Below are 18,335 nucleotides of genomic sequence, written 5' to 3'. Positions count from 1 at the left end.
CGGCCAGAATTATGGATTATAGATGCCAGAGTGAGGCGGTCTTGTCTCGGTGAGCTTGGAGAGATGCTGTGAATACATTTCCATTAATACTGCTGCAGGGTTTGTACAATAACAACGTGTCTGGCTTGCAGAGAAAAGTCTGTCTGTCCACAAACTAATGATATGAACAAAAAAAAGCATTTTTAATAATAATAAATACAGTATTTTGACTACTATTGAACAAGTTAGAGCTGTGCATGTGAAACAAATCACTGTGATACACTAGAGCAGTGTGTGAGAATGTGCTTTCAGATAGTTTTACTGCTGACAGCAGCTATGAGAGCTGATATGATTTACATATCCATCTTTGCTTCCATCTTCCATTGTCTTAGTGTTGATTAATATGGATGGTTTGTGATGATCTACTTCCTAAGACGTTATCTTTAGCTTATCTTATATGCAGGCGCCAGCCTCAGTATAATATCATTCTCTATGGTAATTGTTCATTTTGCTTTTTCTATGTTCAGCCTCCATATCCACAAGGAAAAAGCCTTATTGGAACACTAGACTGATCTGTTACCAATAAGACTGCCTGCTTCATATCTTTACATGCATTTCCATATTGCCAATGAGTGTATTTGCATGCCTAAGTATTATTATTCTTCCCAGGTTTTGGGTTAATTGTGTTAATTGTGTTCAGTTATGTTCTATATTTTTCACTATCACAGCAAGCACCTTGCATTTACATAGCTATTATCATGGGGTGGTAATAATAACAAGGTTTTAAATACATGTGTTGTTTCAGTCCTTGTGTTGTCCCAGTGTTGCATTTATTTTATATATATGTGTCTCCCTCACACATATATACAGAATCATTTATCAGTTCATCCCACTGAGTCACGAAGCAGGTGAAAGTTTCTGCATTTAGTAATAAAAATATTTCTTTGGTTTCAGAGTATCGATAATTGTTGTCACAGGAAGCACTACAGTGTATTTTTAGATTTATTTTTTGTCCCTAATTCTATTGAAGTATTCCAGGTAGGATATCTAAGTTTCTTAAAACCAGGAAAAGACTTTATCCAGATGGGTGCGTGTGCAACACATAGCCAGGATACTCTTAAAAAGTCCCAGCACAATCACAAATGCACTCACTGTTAGTAGCTGCCAGGGCTACTCTGTAAAAGGAAGCTTGTTCTCTAAAGAGCTCATCTGTCGTAGCCAATTAAGATCCTCCAGAGTTTCGTACAGTTACTTAGCACAATGGTATGATTCAGCAGTGTTGTCACTGGGGTTAAAAATATATATAACTGACTGTTTTAAGTGGCATTATGAATGTTTTACACTGATGAGGTGGAAGCGGCTACACATGCTCAGATACCCTTATATTATACTTCACCCTTACCATAAACAGCCTAGATGTCAGTGATGCCTTTTTGACTGTTATACTACTTTAAGTATTGTTTAATTGATATATGAAGCATATATTGCTTCTGTGAATCCTCACATTCAAAAAAATATCATTTACAAATTATTAGTGGTTTCTTGATAATTAAACCAATTAATTTCTGTTCCTTAACTAATCATTTAAGGAAAAAACTAAAATGACAATTTTGGTTCTATTTTTGTAACGTCACTAAATTTCTGTAAGAGAATCTTTGCCCCGATCATCATCTATCTAATCAAGAAGAGCACTACTCTACATACCTGCTGCTTACTTTATCTTTTCTATTTTTAGTTTTTGGAGCAAGCTGATGGATTAAAAACACTTTGCAGTATCCTGGGAAATATCCTCTACTATATAGACCTGAAATGTCCTAATCCGCTGCTTCTTTTTAATCCAGTGTAGGGAAAATCAGACAAAGAAAACTACTGCTGCATGTGTCTCAGGAGCTTACTTTAAAATGAGGATCAATTGTGGCCTCCTGTACTTTAATGGGCTCTGTTCATGGGGTTTCCTATCTGTCTTGCAAACCAAGCGTGTCGTTCCTGTGCTCTATTTTTGCATCCTCACTGTCAGAAATCAGCTATATCTATAAAAAAACAGGGAGTTAAATCGCTGCTCTGTTTGCCATATAGCTCGTTTTGTACTACAGCATTATGCAGATGGAGGACAGATGCATCAAACAGCCGTAGCCTATATCAAACAGGAGAACCGTGGAAATGCACTGCAGGCAGAGTCATTAGTGATGGCATTTAATAAGCTCTTCAGCTGACAGGAATGTAAGGGAAACAGTCTGGTTGTAGCTGGCTCGAAGACTGCATTTGATTTTCACGCTGTAAAGGGGACCTACCACATTTTAACTACAGGATAGGAGTTATAAGTATCAGCACTTCCTTTTTTTGGTGACTCCAAAGATGTTGGAAGTTTTCATCTTCATTAATCATGTTTTACGTCAACACACCAGACAGATTTACCGCAAAGTACCTGGTCATGCCAAAGCAGTTTTCTCTGCTGTCTGTCTGCATCTCAGTATTTCTCTCTTCCTCTGAATGCTATTTTTAGCCGCTTTGCTCAGATTATATAATTCATAAAAAGTAAGATGAGAAATTGTGCCAAGTTGGAGAGAGGTTCAACGAAGTCGGTGGCGTAGCCGGGGCAAAGGGAGAGAAAAAGCAGAGAGGGCTGAAGGATGACAAAGATCAGGCTTGTCACATCAGACCCACCTCAGCTTTCAGAGACGTTACACCACCAAGCTTTATCTGCTCTGTGATGACAGCGCATTACGGATGCAGATAAAGTGTCAGCAGTCAGGCAGAAAGATCCACACTGAAAACTTTGAAGGAGAAAGATGAGACAAAGTAGTTTAGAGAGTCAAAGTGGGCTATTTGTTGGGAGCCGCTTTCACTCAGCAGGTTGATGCTGCTCGGTTCGTGAAGCCTCGCTGGCCCTGCTGTCTGAATACACGCCAGGATTACAAATGCTGGAGAGCAGTTGGCAAAACAGGCAGTCTGATTATAATGGAGGGAGCTCCATCGCAGCGTGAACTATATAGGCCAGGACAAGGTGAGAGGAAGCCTTGCCCAGTAAATCACTCAGGCCTGCCTGGAACGTGACTGGGGTCTGGTGAAAGGATGGGTGGAGCGGGAGAAGAGAGTGACAGCTTTATACAGCAGGCTGTTGCTCAGCTGTAGAGTGGGATAGCTTGTAGGTGGGGGAGGTACGAGTGGAGCGAAGGGGGTGGGGGGGGGATTATGTAACAGTGTTACAAACATATGCCCAGTGATGCGAGGAAACCCCATATGAATTAAAAAAGGTGAAAAGGGCAAAAAATAATTCAAGGGAGGTTATGAATAAAAGCTGAGAAAGATGAAATTCACAGATTTGCCAGTGTTGCTTTTTATACTTTGATACCACACATGAAGCCAGGCTAAGTGTGTGTGTGTGTGTGTGTGTGTGTGTGTGTGTGTGTGTGTGTGCACTGAGCATGACTGAGTTAACTGAACCATGTCACTTCATCAAGCTGCCACTCTGTTTCCATTGGAGACTTAATGTGTTCATTTGCTGGGAGGGTGAATCCCTTGTCTGCACACACAACTACACACTCACACATGTACATGCAATCACGCAAAATAGCTATGCTAACCAGGTGTTTTCTCTGCCCGTTTTCTCTCTGCGCAGCTTAGCTCTCCATCCGGAGCGAGTGTTGGTGGCCACGGGACAGGTGGGCAAGGAGCCTTACATCTGTGTGTGGGACTCCTACACTGTGCAGACCGTGTCCATCCTCAAGGATGTGCACACACATGGCATTGCTTGCCTGGCCTTTGACCTCGAGGGACAGGTACTGTTCTTGCAGAATAATGCAAATGTTAAAAGACAGTAAGAATCTGTCACATTAAAAGATGAACAGCGCTGCTGTAGTTTTAATCTTTGCAGTCTTTGTCCAGTGCCATAAAATTTGGGGACGTTTCTAGGGAGCCAAAGAGAGCTGGAAGTGTCACCAGATAGCAGATCTGCAGAACTGTATGAGCATTTTGCAGCTTTGAATGCCATATTTCCTATTACTCCAACTGAGATTACTGAGCTACAGTCGTATTGCATCACAGAACTTGTCAGTTTGCAGTGTTAAAGTGAGATAAACTTGCCGTACGTAACAGGCTTGCATCCAGACAATTTAGTTTTTATTCTCTGACACAACCAACTTTCCAGCAACCTCCTTTTTATCTTTTTTTTGTCATCGTCTCAATCTTTCTCGGACTTGTCACCAGTTAACGTTTACACACTGCAACCTTCAGATATCATATTGATGTGAACTGTGAAAATCAATACAGAACAGGTTTTGTATTTACACGCCTTTCAAAGTGGACTTTAACATCCTATATTTTTCAGGGAAGGAATATGACCCTGTGTTACTTTCCTGCTCGGGTCATGAGCTGGGGACTTAGATGAAAGGTGACAGTTTTTAAAGCCAGAGAAAAATCCATCGCTTATTAGTTTAGCAGCTCTATTTACCCTCCATCGCTCCCCCTTCCTGGATCAGAGGAAGTGAGAGCTGAACTCAGAGCAATCTAGAATAAATCCCTGGTGCCATTACCCTGTCCATCTATTATAGCAATATAAAAAAAGTACACTGATATTTGACACTTCCTTCTCTCCGAGATATTACAGCATTACTGATATTACTGACTCTTTTATTCTGTTTTAGACCATTTCTGCATGCCAGATTATGCAGTGATCAAGGGTTTTTTGCGAACAATTATTATGTGGTTTCATCCGTGATTTGAGATTTTAGGTGGTTGCTAGGGGATGTGATGATTTCATAATATATAACACATCATTTTGTGGATATAAATTAGATACTTTTTTGATGAAAAAAAATCACACAATTAGTTTTTAAGGTTTTATACATTTATGTATAAATGCTCTAGATTTTAGGCCTGGGTTAGTGGTTGCTAGACTTTATGATTATGTCATAACATCTGACATGCCTGAGAGACTAAGATGTAACTGTGAGCCAGTTTTAGTTGCTCAACTAAAATAGTGATTTTGTCTCACAGTCACACTATTAGCATTTTGGCATGTTGGAATGTTTTTTGGAGCCAGAAATCACTATATTTAAGGAAGAGGGTGGAGTAGAAAGTTCAGCAAACAAGTTAGCAAGCTGGAGCCATATAATCTAACACAAAGACACTCATTGAATAACAGTATCATTATTAATATTAGTAGGAGTGTCAAATTATTTGATTAAAAATTCTCCACAAGACAAGTCTGTGTCTTTTTATGCAATCTACGTGTGATCACAGCGTTCTTGCAGCAACCATAAAGTTGTTTGGGACAGCGCTGTATACCTCCTTGCTATCAGTTTTACCTAGCAACAACCAGCAATCTTTGTATGCTGACATCCTTTCAGTATCAATATGGGGAAATGTAGCTGGTATAATGTTAATCAGCTTAGCCGTCTTACCTTAGCATGCTAGCATGCTATAACATTTATGAACTTACAGATTCTTTAAAATATCATCAATACCAGATATTTGGGCATAAAGGATTTTGAACTGTGTCCCAAAAAAGGGATTGAGTTACAGTATTTAAAAAAAACTAATTTAATTACCGTCCATACCAATAAGAACTATTTTAAAATGATAAAATGTTTGCCTCAGTCCATGTTGTTAAGTCTCATTAACCCCAAACCAGCAAAATCTGTGTTAGTGTTGTGAAGGGATCCTTGCCAAAAAGGCTCCAATAGCACCAAAACTTTTGCTTTGCTTTGATGATCAAAAAACCCCAAAATCATTCTAGGTTTTTATTGTTATGAATGAATATCTGTACAACTATTCACAGAGATTCATCTAATAACTGCTGAGCGAGACCCGTCGACAGAACATCCCTAGAGCTACGCCACTACCGCTGCTAAAACATTACTTGAGTTTGAATGCACATCTCAGCCGCCTTCATCTGCACGGTTCCACTGGGTTTCAACACTCGGGGCCTCTTTGCTCATCATTAAAACACTGGCTTTTCAAATTCAGTTAAAACTGTGCAAATGCCTCACCAGAGACTTCTGTCCATAGCCAAACACTGATTCAGCACTGCATCGAAGATGTAAACCAAGCAGCAGAGTAGTGAAGGATTTCCATGAGAGTTGCTCTCTTCTCTTCTGCTCCACTGCTGCCGCTGCCTACTCACTCAGTCGGCTATAGGTGGCTCCTCCAGCAAAAGCACTCAAATGTGCTCACTGGAAGCGCCAGAGGCTGGACAACTGTTCTCTTCTGCTCTGTAGCCATTATTAGCCCTTTCACTGTGACCTACCATGCTGCAGTGGAGCTAGCTAAGTTTGTTTTGCAGTGATTAGTGAGAGTCTGTGATGTCTCTGTTTTTCTTTGCTCTCTTTACAGTGTTTGGTGTCTGTGGGTTTGGACTCGAAAAACACAATCTGTGTGTGGGACTGGAGGAGAGGGAAGGTTCTGGCAGCCGCTCCCGGTCATACAGACAGGGTAAACACTTTCCTCCTCCCCTTGCTCCTCTGTCACAAGCTCTGTATTGACCGCCTCGATTAGCTATAAATGCAGGATGGAGCACCTGCCCAACAGGGACATAAACAAGTTAGGCCTGATTGATTGTAAGCCTTCCAGAGCCCATCGGAGAGGAGTATACGTCTAATGAAAAGGAATTTTAAAAAGATGAAACACAGGCAGCTGTTGTTTTCTAATTCAGCCCACACACGTTATAACACAGGCAGGGTAAACACACACAGACACACCACACACTTTTTTTTCCCTTTTAATTTCCTCCTCCTGCAGCGAATGTGATTATTAAAAGTCCAGACTTGAAGGTGGATGTTGTGGTATTTAATGCATTGTGTGTTTTCTCCCTGCAGATATTTGACATATCGTGGGATTTGTACCAGCCGAGCAAGCTCGTAAGCTGCGGTGTCAAACATATCAAGGTACAGCCATTTCCTGGTCATTTTATGCAGTGTACTATAGATGGCTCAGGCTTGCACAATATATGAAAACAGATTATGATTTTTAGAAGTTTTCATGGCGCCTCGGTTCTCCCCGCTTTATCGTCATGGCCACATCAAAGCCTTAAAATAGATCTATGCAAATTCGTTTTATTTCATGGCTATAAGGCACTTAACATAAGTAGGACAGGCAAAGACTCACTCTCTCTCTTCTCTCAAATTTGTAGTAATCTGCACTGCAGAGAGTAAAATGTTTCTTTTTCTTTCTTTTTTTTGTTGAAGACCGTGACTCTGCTACTCGGCTCCCCCTTTCAAAATCCCCATTCAACTCTATAAAAGCACTCCGCTCTACAAACTGCAGCTGTGCTCACTTCCCTTTCCAGGCCTATCTCTATCACTCTTTTCAAGAGTGGCGCTCATAAATCTTCAATGAGTTGATGCAGGGTGTCTGTCTTCGCCAAGCCGTCCCTTGGGATGTGTAGTTGTAGTGTTCAGAGGAGGCTCATTTCCAAAACATTGGGAAAAGAATGAATCACGCTCAGATAGGAAATGTACCCTCTGGCTCTGCAAGGCTAAGTATTCAGGCACGCTTAAGTGGGCAATGCAGTCGAGAGGGGGTGTGAGGTCGGGGGGTTAACCTACTGTACGTTTTTCTCGGTGTGTAATGTTCTCTCGTAGTAATTACCCCCTGAACTCTTTCTCAACTGCCTCGATGCAGAAACTGCTGCGCCCAACCCCCCCAGTCTTTGCAGAATCCTTTGGTCCTTCTCCGTCCTCCTCATCTCCTTTCACCCCTTCGGGTTGTCTGATGCCAAGGCAATCCAGCAATTGTCCCACATAATTCCCCAGCCCTTCACCCTGCAGACCATGTGACATCTGCTCCCCTGGCCTGTTTTCGCTCTGTGATTATAGCACTCAGAGCATACAGGAGATTTAGCCCCAGTAATCCACTCACTAGCAGGGAGGAGGAAAACACCACCTCTGTGGTGGGGACGCTTTCCTCCACATGCAGCTACTCATCACTTTGTGTTTTGAATTCACAAACATATACCCCACTTATCCAGCTTTTTCGAAGACTGTTGTACATTTATGTTTTGTGTGTTGTCACCCAGTTTCTCCCAGCTGTTTGACTTCTCACAACAAAGCATTAACTTCCTGTGACGCCAAATGACTGGGTCATTTATGAGGAAAAACATCTTAACATTAAAAGAAACGCAGAAAAAGTTACCTAATTTTTTCAGATCATTTCCACCAAATCATATAACAAAAGCCCCTGGTTGGGAATCAGAACCACAGGTTGGCCACCAACCTTAAACCTGTGTACATAACATGATAATTTCATAATTTCAAAGTTTTTATTTGTCTGGAGTTAACTACCAACTCACTTGTGTATTTTAAACCCACATGGTGATCTCACTCACATGGTGTTCATAGCATATAATAATCTCAACACATTATCACACCACTCAGATATAAATAGAAGCAGACTCACGTGTCTAGAACAGCATAAAATATATCCACAACTCACGGTTAGTAAAATGTCATGGGTACATGATGAAAACAGCTAGCGAGAGAGGTGTTGTTTTTGTGTTTTGGTCATCTGAAAGCCACAAAGCCACAGAGGTCGGCTTGAGTTCAGGTCAGTTAGCTGTCCTTACAGCAGGCTGCCAAATAGTTGACCTCTGTTAGTGCAGCAGCAACATTTAGGGTCACTGTATTTGGGCAAGAGGGGGAATTGTGAGTGGGATGCAGGGCGTACAGGGACGTGCAGTGCAGTAGATAATGAATGACTGACCTTTCTATGTTAATTACACTTAAAAGCTTTCCCTTGGGGTGATGGTGGAGGTAACCGAGCTAACGACATACTGCTAATCCTGTGCTAAGAGGACGAGCTCGCTCAAAAGTGTCATTGCCAAGACTTGATTTTGACTCGGAGGAGTCTCATTTTCAGGGACCTTTCCTCCGTGTTGTCCCTACCCCTGTGTGCCTTTCTCTGCTGCTCATGGCCTCATCATAAACCTCTCCAGCATCCAGTGCTCTCTCAGTAATTCTGCAGCGAAGGGATTAGCCAGCGCCTGTGTCTCGCAGCCTTATCAGTTGCGGGCAGGGAGGTCTGTGCAGTCACGCCGCATCCATCCCCACTGCTTCGGCAACAGGCTGTGCGACAAAGCCCCCTCCCACGAACCCTTACCAAACCCAGCACTTGACACACTTTCACCTGTGTGTCCCAGTATTCATCACACATTTATGATTTCCACTATTTAACCTTCACCGAAACCACAAAAGCTCCCTAACTCGCAAATGCTCCCTGAAATCTCAGTGAAGAGCTCAAGACCAGAAAAGTCCTGTTCTGGTACGGTGTGTGCAAGCCCTAAATGACTGATGGCATCTGCGATGCTTGTCTATGATAATCAGTCCCTCCTCTTAGAGCGCAACAGCTCTATCAGTCAGGGCAATGGGTGTTAGCGAGGGTGTGACAAGCTGTCACTTTCAAAGAGCTCATTTGTTTATCCTGTTAGTCCCTATCAAGCTGCTGTGCAATCATTCGTGCATTGTCCGAAACACAAATATCCATTTTGAGTCAAGCTATAGGTTTGAATACGAAGCAGCTGTCAAACACATGATCAGGTGAAGCAGAAAATGGGCTGTCAGCGTGTCATTTTTCTGCCGCCTGCCGGTGATGAGTGTCTCGGTTTCACGTGAGGACGGCTGTGTCTCAGTATTCGAGACGCCTTTCCTGAGCTTTGTCCCTGTGATCTCATCTCCATGCAGACAGAGCGTCTCATTTTCACTCTCTCCCCCTCCGTTTGATGGATTTCGCCCTCAGACGAGGCCATGCCTGTGCATCCCAATGACCTTGTTCATAAATCATGAGCATGCGTGTATGTGCGTGTGTCTGTGGATGCTGATCAGGTGATTACAACACAGCCCCCACCCCCCAGCGAGAGTACCCAGTATGGCATACAGAGACTTGGGGGTGAGGTGTGGGATTAGGTATTTTGAGTTTGACTTTTCTTTCAAGGTCTGTGTGCGTGTGTGTGTTTTTTAATGGTGGTTGTACGTGCGTGCCAAAACACACGTATTTGGTCCCAAATACTGCGTAATTGTGCCTTTGCCGTTTCAGGACAGGATTACACAGGGGATTATTAGCCACCATACTCTTCCACTCTTTCTGTTTGTGTTTGCAGTTCTGGAGCTTATGCGGTAATGCTCTCACGCCCAAACGTGGTGTTTTTGGCAAAACGGGGGATCTCCAAACAATCCTCTGCCTTGCTTGCGCCAAGGACGAAGTCACCTATTCAGGTGCCTTGAACGGTGACATCTACGTGTGGAAAGGGATTAACCTGATGAGGACGGTGCAGGGTGCTCATGGGGTAAGTGTGTAATCAGGGTGCATTGTGGTCTTTCGCTCAGGCGGGTTTTGCCTGCACACCTGCAGGTACATACAGAGCAGAACTAAAGTAAAAGCAGCTCGTAAACTTAACGGGGTTCATAGCTATGCTCGCTGGATTTATTTGATTCTGCTCTGTAGAAAAGGATCAGCCTTTTCCTCCACAGGATTAAATGATATCTACGGGATCAACAGCTGGGTGAGGGGGGATAGGCGAATGGGGGAGGGGATAATAACTACAGTACATGTCCATTCCTGCTTTTTAGATGACCAAATATCTTACTAGGGGTTGAACAGGGCCAGACCAGACAAACAAGGGCATCAGTAGAGCTTTCCACTTAAGCTATAATAAAAGCAAACATGACAACTTCCTTTTCTCAGTCTGGTTTTATCTCGAGGCCGCTGTAGCCAGTTTGTAATTGCAAAAGCCTTGTTCAACAAATGCCTGGCTGAGGAGCAGCACTATGGAGTTTGTAGCTGAGGCTGGTTCTGTCGTTGCTCATTTACTGTGCAGATCCTCACTGACAGCCTGTCATTTCCTCCAGTCAGGGATTTTCAGCATGAATGCCTGTGAAGAGGGCTTTGCCACCGGGGGCCGAGACGGCTGCGTCCGGCTGTGGGATCTCAACTTCAAACCAATTACTGTCATTGATCTCAGGGAAACAGACCAAGGATATAAAGGTGATGTCAAATTTGCTCTTTTTTCCCATTAATTTGGGTACAGAAATGTTCCAGGTTAAAATTTAAACAACATTGTGAATGAACAAATACATCTGGATTTTTTTAAAAGGCATTCTTTATATTATATTTTTTTAATTAATTTTCTAACATTTTCTTCTTGCTCTCTATTTTTCCCCATTTCCTATACTTTTAATCTTGGACCTAACAGTAGCTAGAGGTGAAAATAGCCGAGGTGGGTAATGTCATTGAGGGCGGAGTTAACAACCATGTCAGTCTGTTTGTAGCAGTCTCCACATTTGTTCTGCTGTTCCTCTTGTTGTTAGTAAGTTCAAGCACTGTTGCAATTTTTGCTCTGTATACAGACGTCTTCTACAGTTCTGTGCAAACGTTTTAAGCTCATACAGTAAATCGGTGATGCTACCAATAATAGCCTAGTGAGTGTTTTTATTCAGTTTAGTTCCCAAAGTGTCCAAAAACAACTGAATAACATTCAAATGTCACCATGTGGAGAACTCAACACCTGCTCTCAACCTGCTGATTTTGCAGTTTTTAAATATGTGTTTTACAAACTCAGACGCCATCAATTAAACTTTCTCACTCAACTGAATTTATTTCCAAATTTAGGCTGAAATGCCCTTTAAAGGAATATGTTATAATTTATAATTCATGTTTTTCTCTTGCTTGATGATACAGAAACACAATCACCAGCTAATAATGCAGCAGTACATCAGCTGTTCTGTCATAAAAAAAAAAGCAGAACTGAGAAGAAAGCGCAAGATTTAATTAATGTGTTTAACAAAGCACAGAAGGTTTATTTGAAAAAAGCAATTCATTCATGCAAAATGAAGCAAACAAATAAAAGACTAAATAGGATCAATCTTTATCTTAAAGTCATCTTCAGTGAGCTGTTCCGAGCATCGTGGAGAAGTCGTCACATTTTTTCCATTCATTCATTCATTCATGTCTCAGTGTCTTCTGTCTAGTTATGTAATCCCAGACTGACTTCAGTATGTTAAGGTCAGGGCTCTGTGTGGGCCTCACCTTTGTGTTGCTGAAGATAGTTCTTGATGATTCTGCCTGTTTGTTTGAGGCCATTGTGATGCTGCAAAATGACTCAAGGACTGCCTCTCTGATGACTAAGAAACCAAACATCAAAAGTGGCTGAAACTTTTGTACAGTACTGTATGTAAAGAGCATTTGCATCCTCCATCCTATACTTGCTGTATTACCAAAAGTCAGTTGCAAATCGGCTTGAAAACATGTGCCATCCTTGTATTTCTTGTTAAAATCTCCGTCCTAGCTTGCAGATGGGTATTATCACCTCCTGTTTTTATTATCCCTGTTGCATCTTTAATAACGGCTGCCTTTTATAAGTGGCAAATGTCTGTCTGCTTTCATGTTTGCGTGTTATTTCGTTTCATTTTTGGTTATGTTTACCATTTGTGTTTCTGACAGGGCTGTCAGTGCGTAGCGTATGCTGGCGAGGAGATCACATTCTAGTGGGCACACAGGACAGTGAGATCTTTGAGATTGTGGTCCACGATCGCAACAAGCCCTTCCTCATAATGCAGGGTCACTGTGAGGGAGAGCTTTGGGCGCTGGCTGTGCACCCAACGAAGCCTCTAGCTATGACTGGAAGCGATGACCGCTCAGTCAGGTAAAGCTTCAGCTTCTGTTCGTGCAGTATTAACTCGTGCATGCAATTTGTGTGTAAAAAGTTAGTCCCCTCCACTCCAATACAAGTTAGATTTGTAATGATGTTGATCTTTTGGAGTAATTGGAACTGCCTGGGTCCGGTTGTAAAGTTAATGTATCACAGGAAAAAGGCCAAATATCATTGACTCTTCAATTTGCACTTTTTCATTCTTCTCCGGTTGTTTTTACCTCTGCATTTTTCCTGCTGTTATGTCTGTACAGGATATGGAGCCTTATAGATCATGCGCTGATAGCTCGCTGTAACATGGAGGAGCCTATCCGCTGTGCGGCTGTAAGTACTGATGGTATTCACCTGGCACTGGGGATGAAGGATGGCTCATTCACTGTTCTAAGAGTCAGGTGGGTATACAATTCGAAAGTTGGATGGAAAATTTAGATCTAGCTATAAATCTCCTCTAAATGAAGAGGTTGCATTATTTGGTGTCCATTAGCTAATACATTCCTCTGCTTCCCTCCAGAGACATGACTGAGGTGGTGCACATCAAGGACAGGAAGGAGGCCATCCATGAGCTGAAGTACTCCCCCGATGGGGCCCACTTGGCTGTAGGCTCAAATGATAACTCGGTGGATATCTATGGTGTGGTGCAGAGGTACAAGAAAGTGGGTGAGTGCATTGGCTCCACCAGCTTCATCACCCATATGGACTGGTCCACAGATAGCAAGTATCTGCAGACAAATGATGGCAGCGGCAGGAGGCTCTTCTACAGGATGCCAAGTAAGTACAGGAATATAGACTGCAGTATACACTGTGACTTAGGAGATAGAGTAGCTCATCTGCTTACTGGCAAGTTGGTCTCCAATCGGCATTTTGAAGCATCCTTGAACAAGATTTCAAATTGAGAGTGCATGTGTGTGATCAATAAAACACAAAGAATAAAGTGCATTAAATAAATTTCTGTATGATGTTGATTGGTCAAACAAAATATAGAAAAATCCTACAGAACTACCAGGTTATTTACTAAAGATGCTGCTTTGTGAGATAAAATGTTGCTCTCTTTTGTTGAGGTGGGAAGGAGGTCACCAATAGGGAAGAGCTGAAGTTGGTACAGTGGGCTACGTGGACATGTGTTTTGGGCCCTGAGGTTAATGGAATATGGCCCAAATACTCGGACATCAATGACATCAACTCTGTGGACGCCAACTTTAACAACCAAGTCTTAGTAACTGCTGATGACTATGGATTAGTCAAACTTTTGCGATATCCATGTGTAAAAAAAGGTAAAGACTATCTCATTTTATTACAAAAATGGTATTTAGGTAAAACTTTATACTCTTTGCATTGTCTCTTGATTTCAGGTGCAAAATTTAAAAAGTATTTAGGCCACTCGGCTCACATAACCAATGCTAGATGGTCACATGACTACCAGTGGGTAGTAACTATCGGGGGTGCTGATCACTCAGTGTTCCAGTGGAAGTTTGTTCCCGAAAGAAAGTCTAAAGAAGCTCTGCATATAGCACCTCAAGGTACAGTATTGCCCTCACTCTGGCTTTATTTGCATCACTGTACTTACTGTAATGTGGCGCTTTATGTCCTTCAGAACTGTAGGTTTTACTTCTGATCAATCCATTAAGGAATATTGCAGCGTTACATTTTAATGTAGGTGATGACTTGCATTACGGCTATTACTAATTTCATAAAATCAGTGGCTCCTGCCAACAAGACATCAAATTAGTCTGAGTGTGGAAGCCGGATGTCTACTCAATCTCCTCTTCAAACAGGAGGAATACTGTGTACAGCAAATTCTGTCTTACGTACTGTTCATTTTCATTTTACGGAGAGTTACACAAAAGCCCTTAGTCTCATGACAGACATTTTTAAAAGTTATCGAAGGGAAAGCACGAATATATTATTGATGGCTGAATTCCACTTATGGGAGTTCCTGCTCTTGTACATGCTGGTTTACAGTAATGGCTTACTAGGATACTTAATGGACCTGTGCCATCATTAATTCTGCCTGTGCTTGTCCTACTCCAAATGTCTGCTGTGATAACGGTCTGTGATACCACTTTCTTGTCTTTGTGGTATAATTTTAAAAAAAATGGAGGCAGGAGGTCATTACTTTGCTTTCAAAAAAACGCTGGGAAAAGAGAGATTATTTGGCTTGGCTCTGTCAAAAAATACTGCTGCAACACTCCTCCCACTGTCTTCCTGTGGTCCTAGCCTGTCTTGGAGGTCAATAGGTTAACTTCCCAAGGTGTTCAGCTAATGCAGCTCACCTGAGTGTTTCGACCCATTACAACTGGCCAATGAATTCATTTGATTCCGTTTGCGTTTATGCCTAACAACTCCACGGCACATGTGCTGATATTACTAGCTTCGAACAACATTTGTTTAATTTTGTGATTTTCCATCTTATTTAAGTGAATGTATTGCGTAGACTACTTGTCATTTGCTTTTCGCCAGTTTGTGGAAAAATTGGGGGCTTGTCCAGGATCTTTTTTTGCTTGCAGACAGCAAAAGGAAACAGCTTAGTTGGGGAGTTTTTGTCTCACAATGTGGTCATGCTACACTTAACATAATTGCCTTTACTCTCTGGCTAGCCTCACTCACACTGGATTTATTAATCAGGGCTAAGCACACTTCATTTTGACCTAGCATCTTCAGTTCTCTCTCTCTCTCTTTTATGCACACAAGCTTTTGAAAAACACTCTTGACAAGCACCATGGTCCATGAGTTTATGCATTTTGTGGCTTAATTGGGGAGATTTTGGAAGCATTGTTATTTTGTTCTCTCAAATGCGTTATAGAGCCATTAATTATTGATTATAGGGATATTTAGGGATCCAGCTGTTGTTGACTGTGCTGAAAGTGCGCAAGTCTAACTGAGCCATGCTTGGGGCCACCTTTGTAAGCCGACTGGGCTTAAGGTTCACCTAATCATGCTAGGATACAGTACCTAGTGCTCACACTAATCAACTGAACTAGATTTTGGAGTTGTTGTGGACATCGTTGGGCACGTAGTTTGTCTAGTGCCTAGGCAAGAGCCAGGTTAACTTTCTTTGATCTTCCAGTCTTTATGTCGTCTTTATGTGAACTATTGACCCTCTTGGCTGTAGCTCCATATGCACATACAGTACATGGAAGTGGTATCCATTTTCTCATCTGATTTTCCTAAATGCTTCGGAAAAAAGTGTGAAGCTACGACTGTTTGTCTGACTTAAACATTGCCTTTGCTAAATTCAGAGATTTATCACCATATATGTCATTCCTGCCAATAATGGGTTTTATGAATGTAGTTTTTTGTCACACAATTAATATACTCCTCACTCTAACCTCATGAACTTGATGTGCTAACCCACGAGAGAGCAATGTGCTAGATTTCTTTCTTCTTGAACTTTTTTTTTTTTTAGCAAACCGTCATTTCTATAAAGCTCTGCAAAGGAACGGCTATCACATTAATTAAGACAAATCCAATAAAAGTGAATGAACCTTGGAAAGTATAATTGCATTGTCGTTCCCAAGTCATATTTTTTCCAGAGACAGACTGCCTTGTGCTCTCTGAAATTAAACCACATACTAACTGCCTTTCCTTTTAATTTTCCTAATGGATCTTGTGAGTAGCCGCCCTTAGCTGCCAGTTCTGCTTATTGCCATGTCTTGGCACGGCTTTACTGTGCTGCATCAGCATTATTGTACATTTTTCTTCACTGTTGTCACTGTGAAGCAGGACAGTCTAATAAATAGGAGATGTCGTAGTGTTATCACAGGACTGACCCTGACTCCCACTGAAACAGGATGGTTTGTAGTAGGATATTTTCTGATTTAGAAGCGGGGGGAATTTTCTGGCAAGCTGTAACGTAACCTTGTTTCTACCTACAGAGATACTGGCAGACTCTAACAGCGAAGAGTCAGACTCTGATCAGTCAGACGTACCTGAGATGGACTCGGAAATTGAGCAGGAGACGCAGCTCACATATAGACGACAGGTTTGTGTTAAAATCAAAAGCATCTCCTGGGAAAATATTACTGTGAAACAAGCAGTATGTGAACACTTTTCCACATGCATTCAGGTTTATAAAGAAGATCTACCTCAGCTCAAAGAGCAGTGCAAGGAGAAACATCGAGCAACAGCTATGAAGAAGAGAGAAAGAGCACCAGGGAGTGGAGTAAAGCTGCACTTCATTCATGGGTAGGCTCAGAAATTGCATAATCCCACACCATCCCAGCATTAGAAGAATTTCAGCTAGAGAAGTCTCTTCATGCATAGTGATTAAATAAAGCCCCCTCACCCCCTACCCCTTTTTTTGTTTGCAGCTACAGGGGGTATGATTGCAGGAGCAACCTGTTCTATACCCAGACTGGGGAGATAGTGTACCATGTTGCTGCTGTAGGGGTTGTGTACAACAGACAACAGAATACGCAGCGTTTCTACATGGGCCATGATGATGACATCCTCTGTCTGGCTCTGCACCCCCTAAAGGATTTTGTAGCTACAGGCCAGGTAGCCGTTAGACTCCTAACATAAAATATTCAAGGTTTTGGGGGTTTACGGACCCTTTCAAAGCCTTTAAAAACCTTTCAGCTGAGCTATATCTGATCCAAAGGGGTTCACTTGGTAGATTTGTGATATTTGTATGTTTTTTGTTTACCCAGGTTGGCAGAGATTCCTCCATCCACATATGGGACACAGAAATGTTAAAACCCATGTCTGTTTTGAAGGGGTTCCACCAGCTCGGAGTGTGTGCTTTGGACTTTTCAGGTAACACACAGTCTTGCTTTGTCAAACTACACGTATGTAACCTAGACATGCTTTTAATACTAACAAATTATTTTAGACATCCTGTTTTAACAGGGAAACAAAAAAGTAATTTCACACATAAAAGAAATAGGTAAATTCGCAAGTCACCAGTTTTTCAGGCAGCAGTGAAGAACCTTATTCTGCTGTCTTTTAGTCGCAGCAGTCTGACAGCATCAAGGGGGAACTGTGCATCTGACTATCCCTAATTGGCCACAGATAGAGGCATGGTGGTGATCTGTATGTCATAGTCAGTGAATCACCTGCTGTAGATCAAACCCGCTATGGTGCTTTCATGTTGCTAATAAGAGCCAAACTTCACTCACAGACTGACTTTTCCATCCACAGCGGATGGCAAACGGCTGGCCTCTGTGGGTCTGGATGACAATCACACCATTGTGCTATGGGACTGGAGAAAAGGGGAGAAGCTCTCTGCCATGCGGTTAGTACAGTTTTATTACAGCATTTGCACATCTGCAGGGTGGTCTTTCAGGAGAGCTTTGACAAACCTCCCTGTTAATTCTACAGATTGTTTGAGCACTTTTGCTTTAAATATGGACATTTATAGATGAGAGCTAAATTGAAGCCACTTTGCTTTGCAAGGCTGACAATGTGATTGATAGAACAGAGGAGAAAAAGGGAATTACCTTTTAGATTACATGGCGGCTCCTCTGTAGACGTAAAGCCTGCCTGACTCTGAATGGCTAGAGCATGAGTATGCCCCAGGGCCTTGGCTGTAGATCCATAATCAAAGAGAATTACTTTTAACTCGTATACCAGGAGCTGCGTAGATGAGATCCTGGTGAGTTTGAGCTGCTTGATATGTCAGACGCTATTTGCACAAGGAAACGTGTTTGGAAAAAGAATTAGAAGACAGTCTTTTGAGATGTACCCTGTTTCCCAAGGTGCAAAACGTACATAAAAGCAAATG

At 42.0% G+C, this 18,335-nt stretch overlaps 1 protein-coding gene across 4 annotated transcripts in view; it reads left to right on the top strand.

Moving 5' to 3' along the window:
- Nucleotides 1-18,335, top strand: part of eml5 (EMAP like 5) — a 47,415-nt gene that overhangs the window by 4,744 nt on the left and 24,336 nt on the right. For 2 of the 4 annotated variants that reach the window (XM_040042196.1, XM_040042199.1), the window contains exons 2-17: nucleotides 3,599-3,758; nucleotides 6,313-6,411; nucleotides 6,795-6,863; nucleotides 10,070-10,255; nucleotides 10,818-10,953; nucleotides 11,162-11,185; nucleotides 12,409-12,610; nucleotides 12,871-13,008; nucleotides 13,128-13,384; nucleotides 13,675-13,887; nucleotides 13,966-14,133; nucleotides 16,489-16,595; nucleotides 16,680-16,798; nucleotides 16,924-17,110; nucleotides 17,263-17,368; nucleotides 17,753-17,846. In XM_040042196.1, coding sequence (XP_039898130.1) covers nucleotides 3,599-3,758; nucleotides 6,313-6,411; nucleotides 6,795-6,863; nucleotides 10,070-10,255; nucleotides 10,818-10,953; nucleotides 11,162-11,185; nucleotides 12,409-12,610; nucleotides 12,871-13,008; nucleotides 13,128-13,384; nucleotides 13,675-13,887; nucleotides 13,966-14,133; nucleotides 16,489-16,595; nucleotides 16,680-16,798; nucleotides 16,924-17,110; nucleotides 17,263-17,368; nucleotides 17,753-17,846 — 2,265 coding nt within the window. The remainder of the gene's footprint in view (nucleotides 1-3,598; nucleotides 3,759-6,312; nucleotides 6,412-6,794; nucleotides 6,864-10,069; nucleotides 10,256-10,817; nucleotides 10,954-11,161; nucleotides 11,186-12,408; nucleotides 12,611-12,870; nucleotides 13,009-13,127; nucleotides 13,385-13,674; nucleotides 13,888-13,965; nucleotides 14,134-16,488; nucleotides 16,596-16,679; nucleotides 16,799-16,923; nucleotides 17,111-17,262; nucleotides 17,369-17,752; nucleotides 17,847-18,335) is intronic. The other 2 variants (XM_040042198.1, XM_040042197.1) reach the window with 1 other exon arrangement.

The sequence above is a fragment of the Simochromis diagramma genome, unplaced genomic scaffold (assembly GCF_900408965.1).
Source record: "Simochromis diagramma unplaced genomic scaffold, fSimDia1.1 OVJJ01000304.1, whole genome shotgun sequence".
Taxonomy (NCBI): domain Eukaryota; kingdom Metazoa; phylum Chordata; class Actinopteri; order Cichliformes; family Cichlidae; genus Simochromis; species Simochromis diagramma.
Note: the sequence above shows the minus strand (reverse complement) of the source record. Positions and strands in the feature narration are given on the sequence as shown.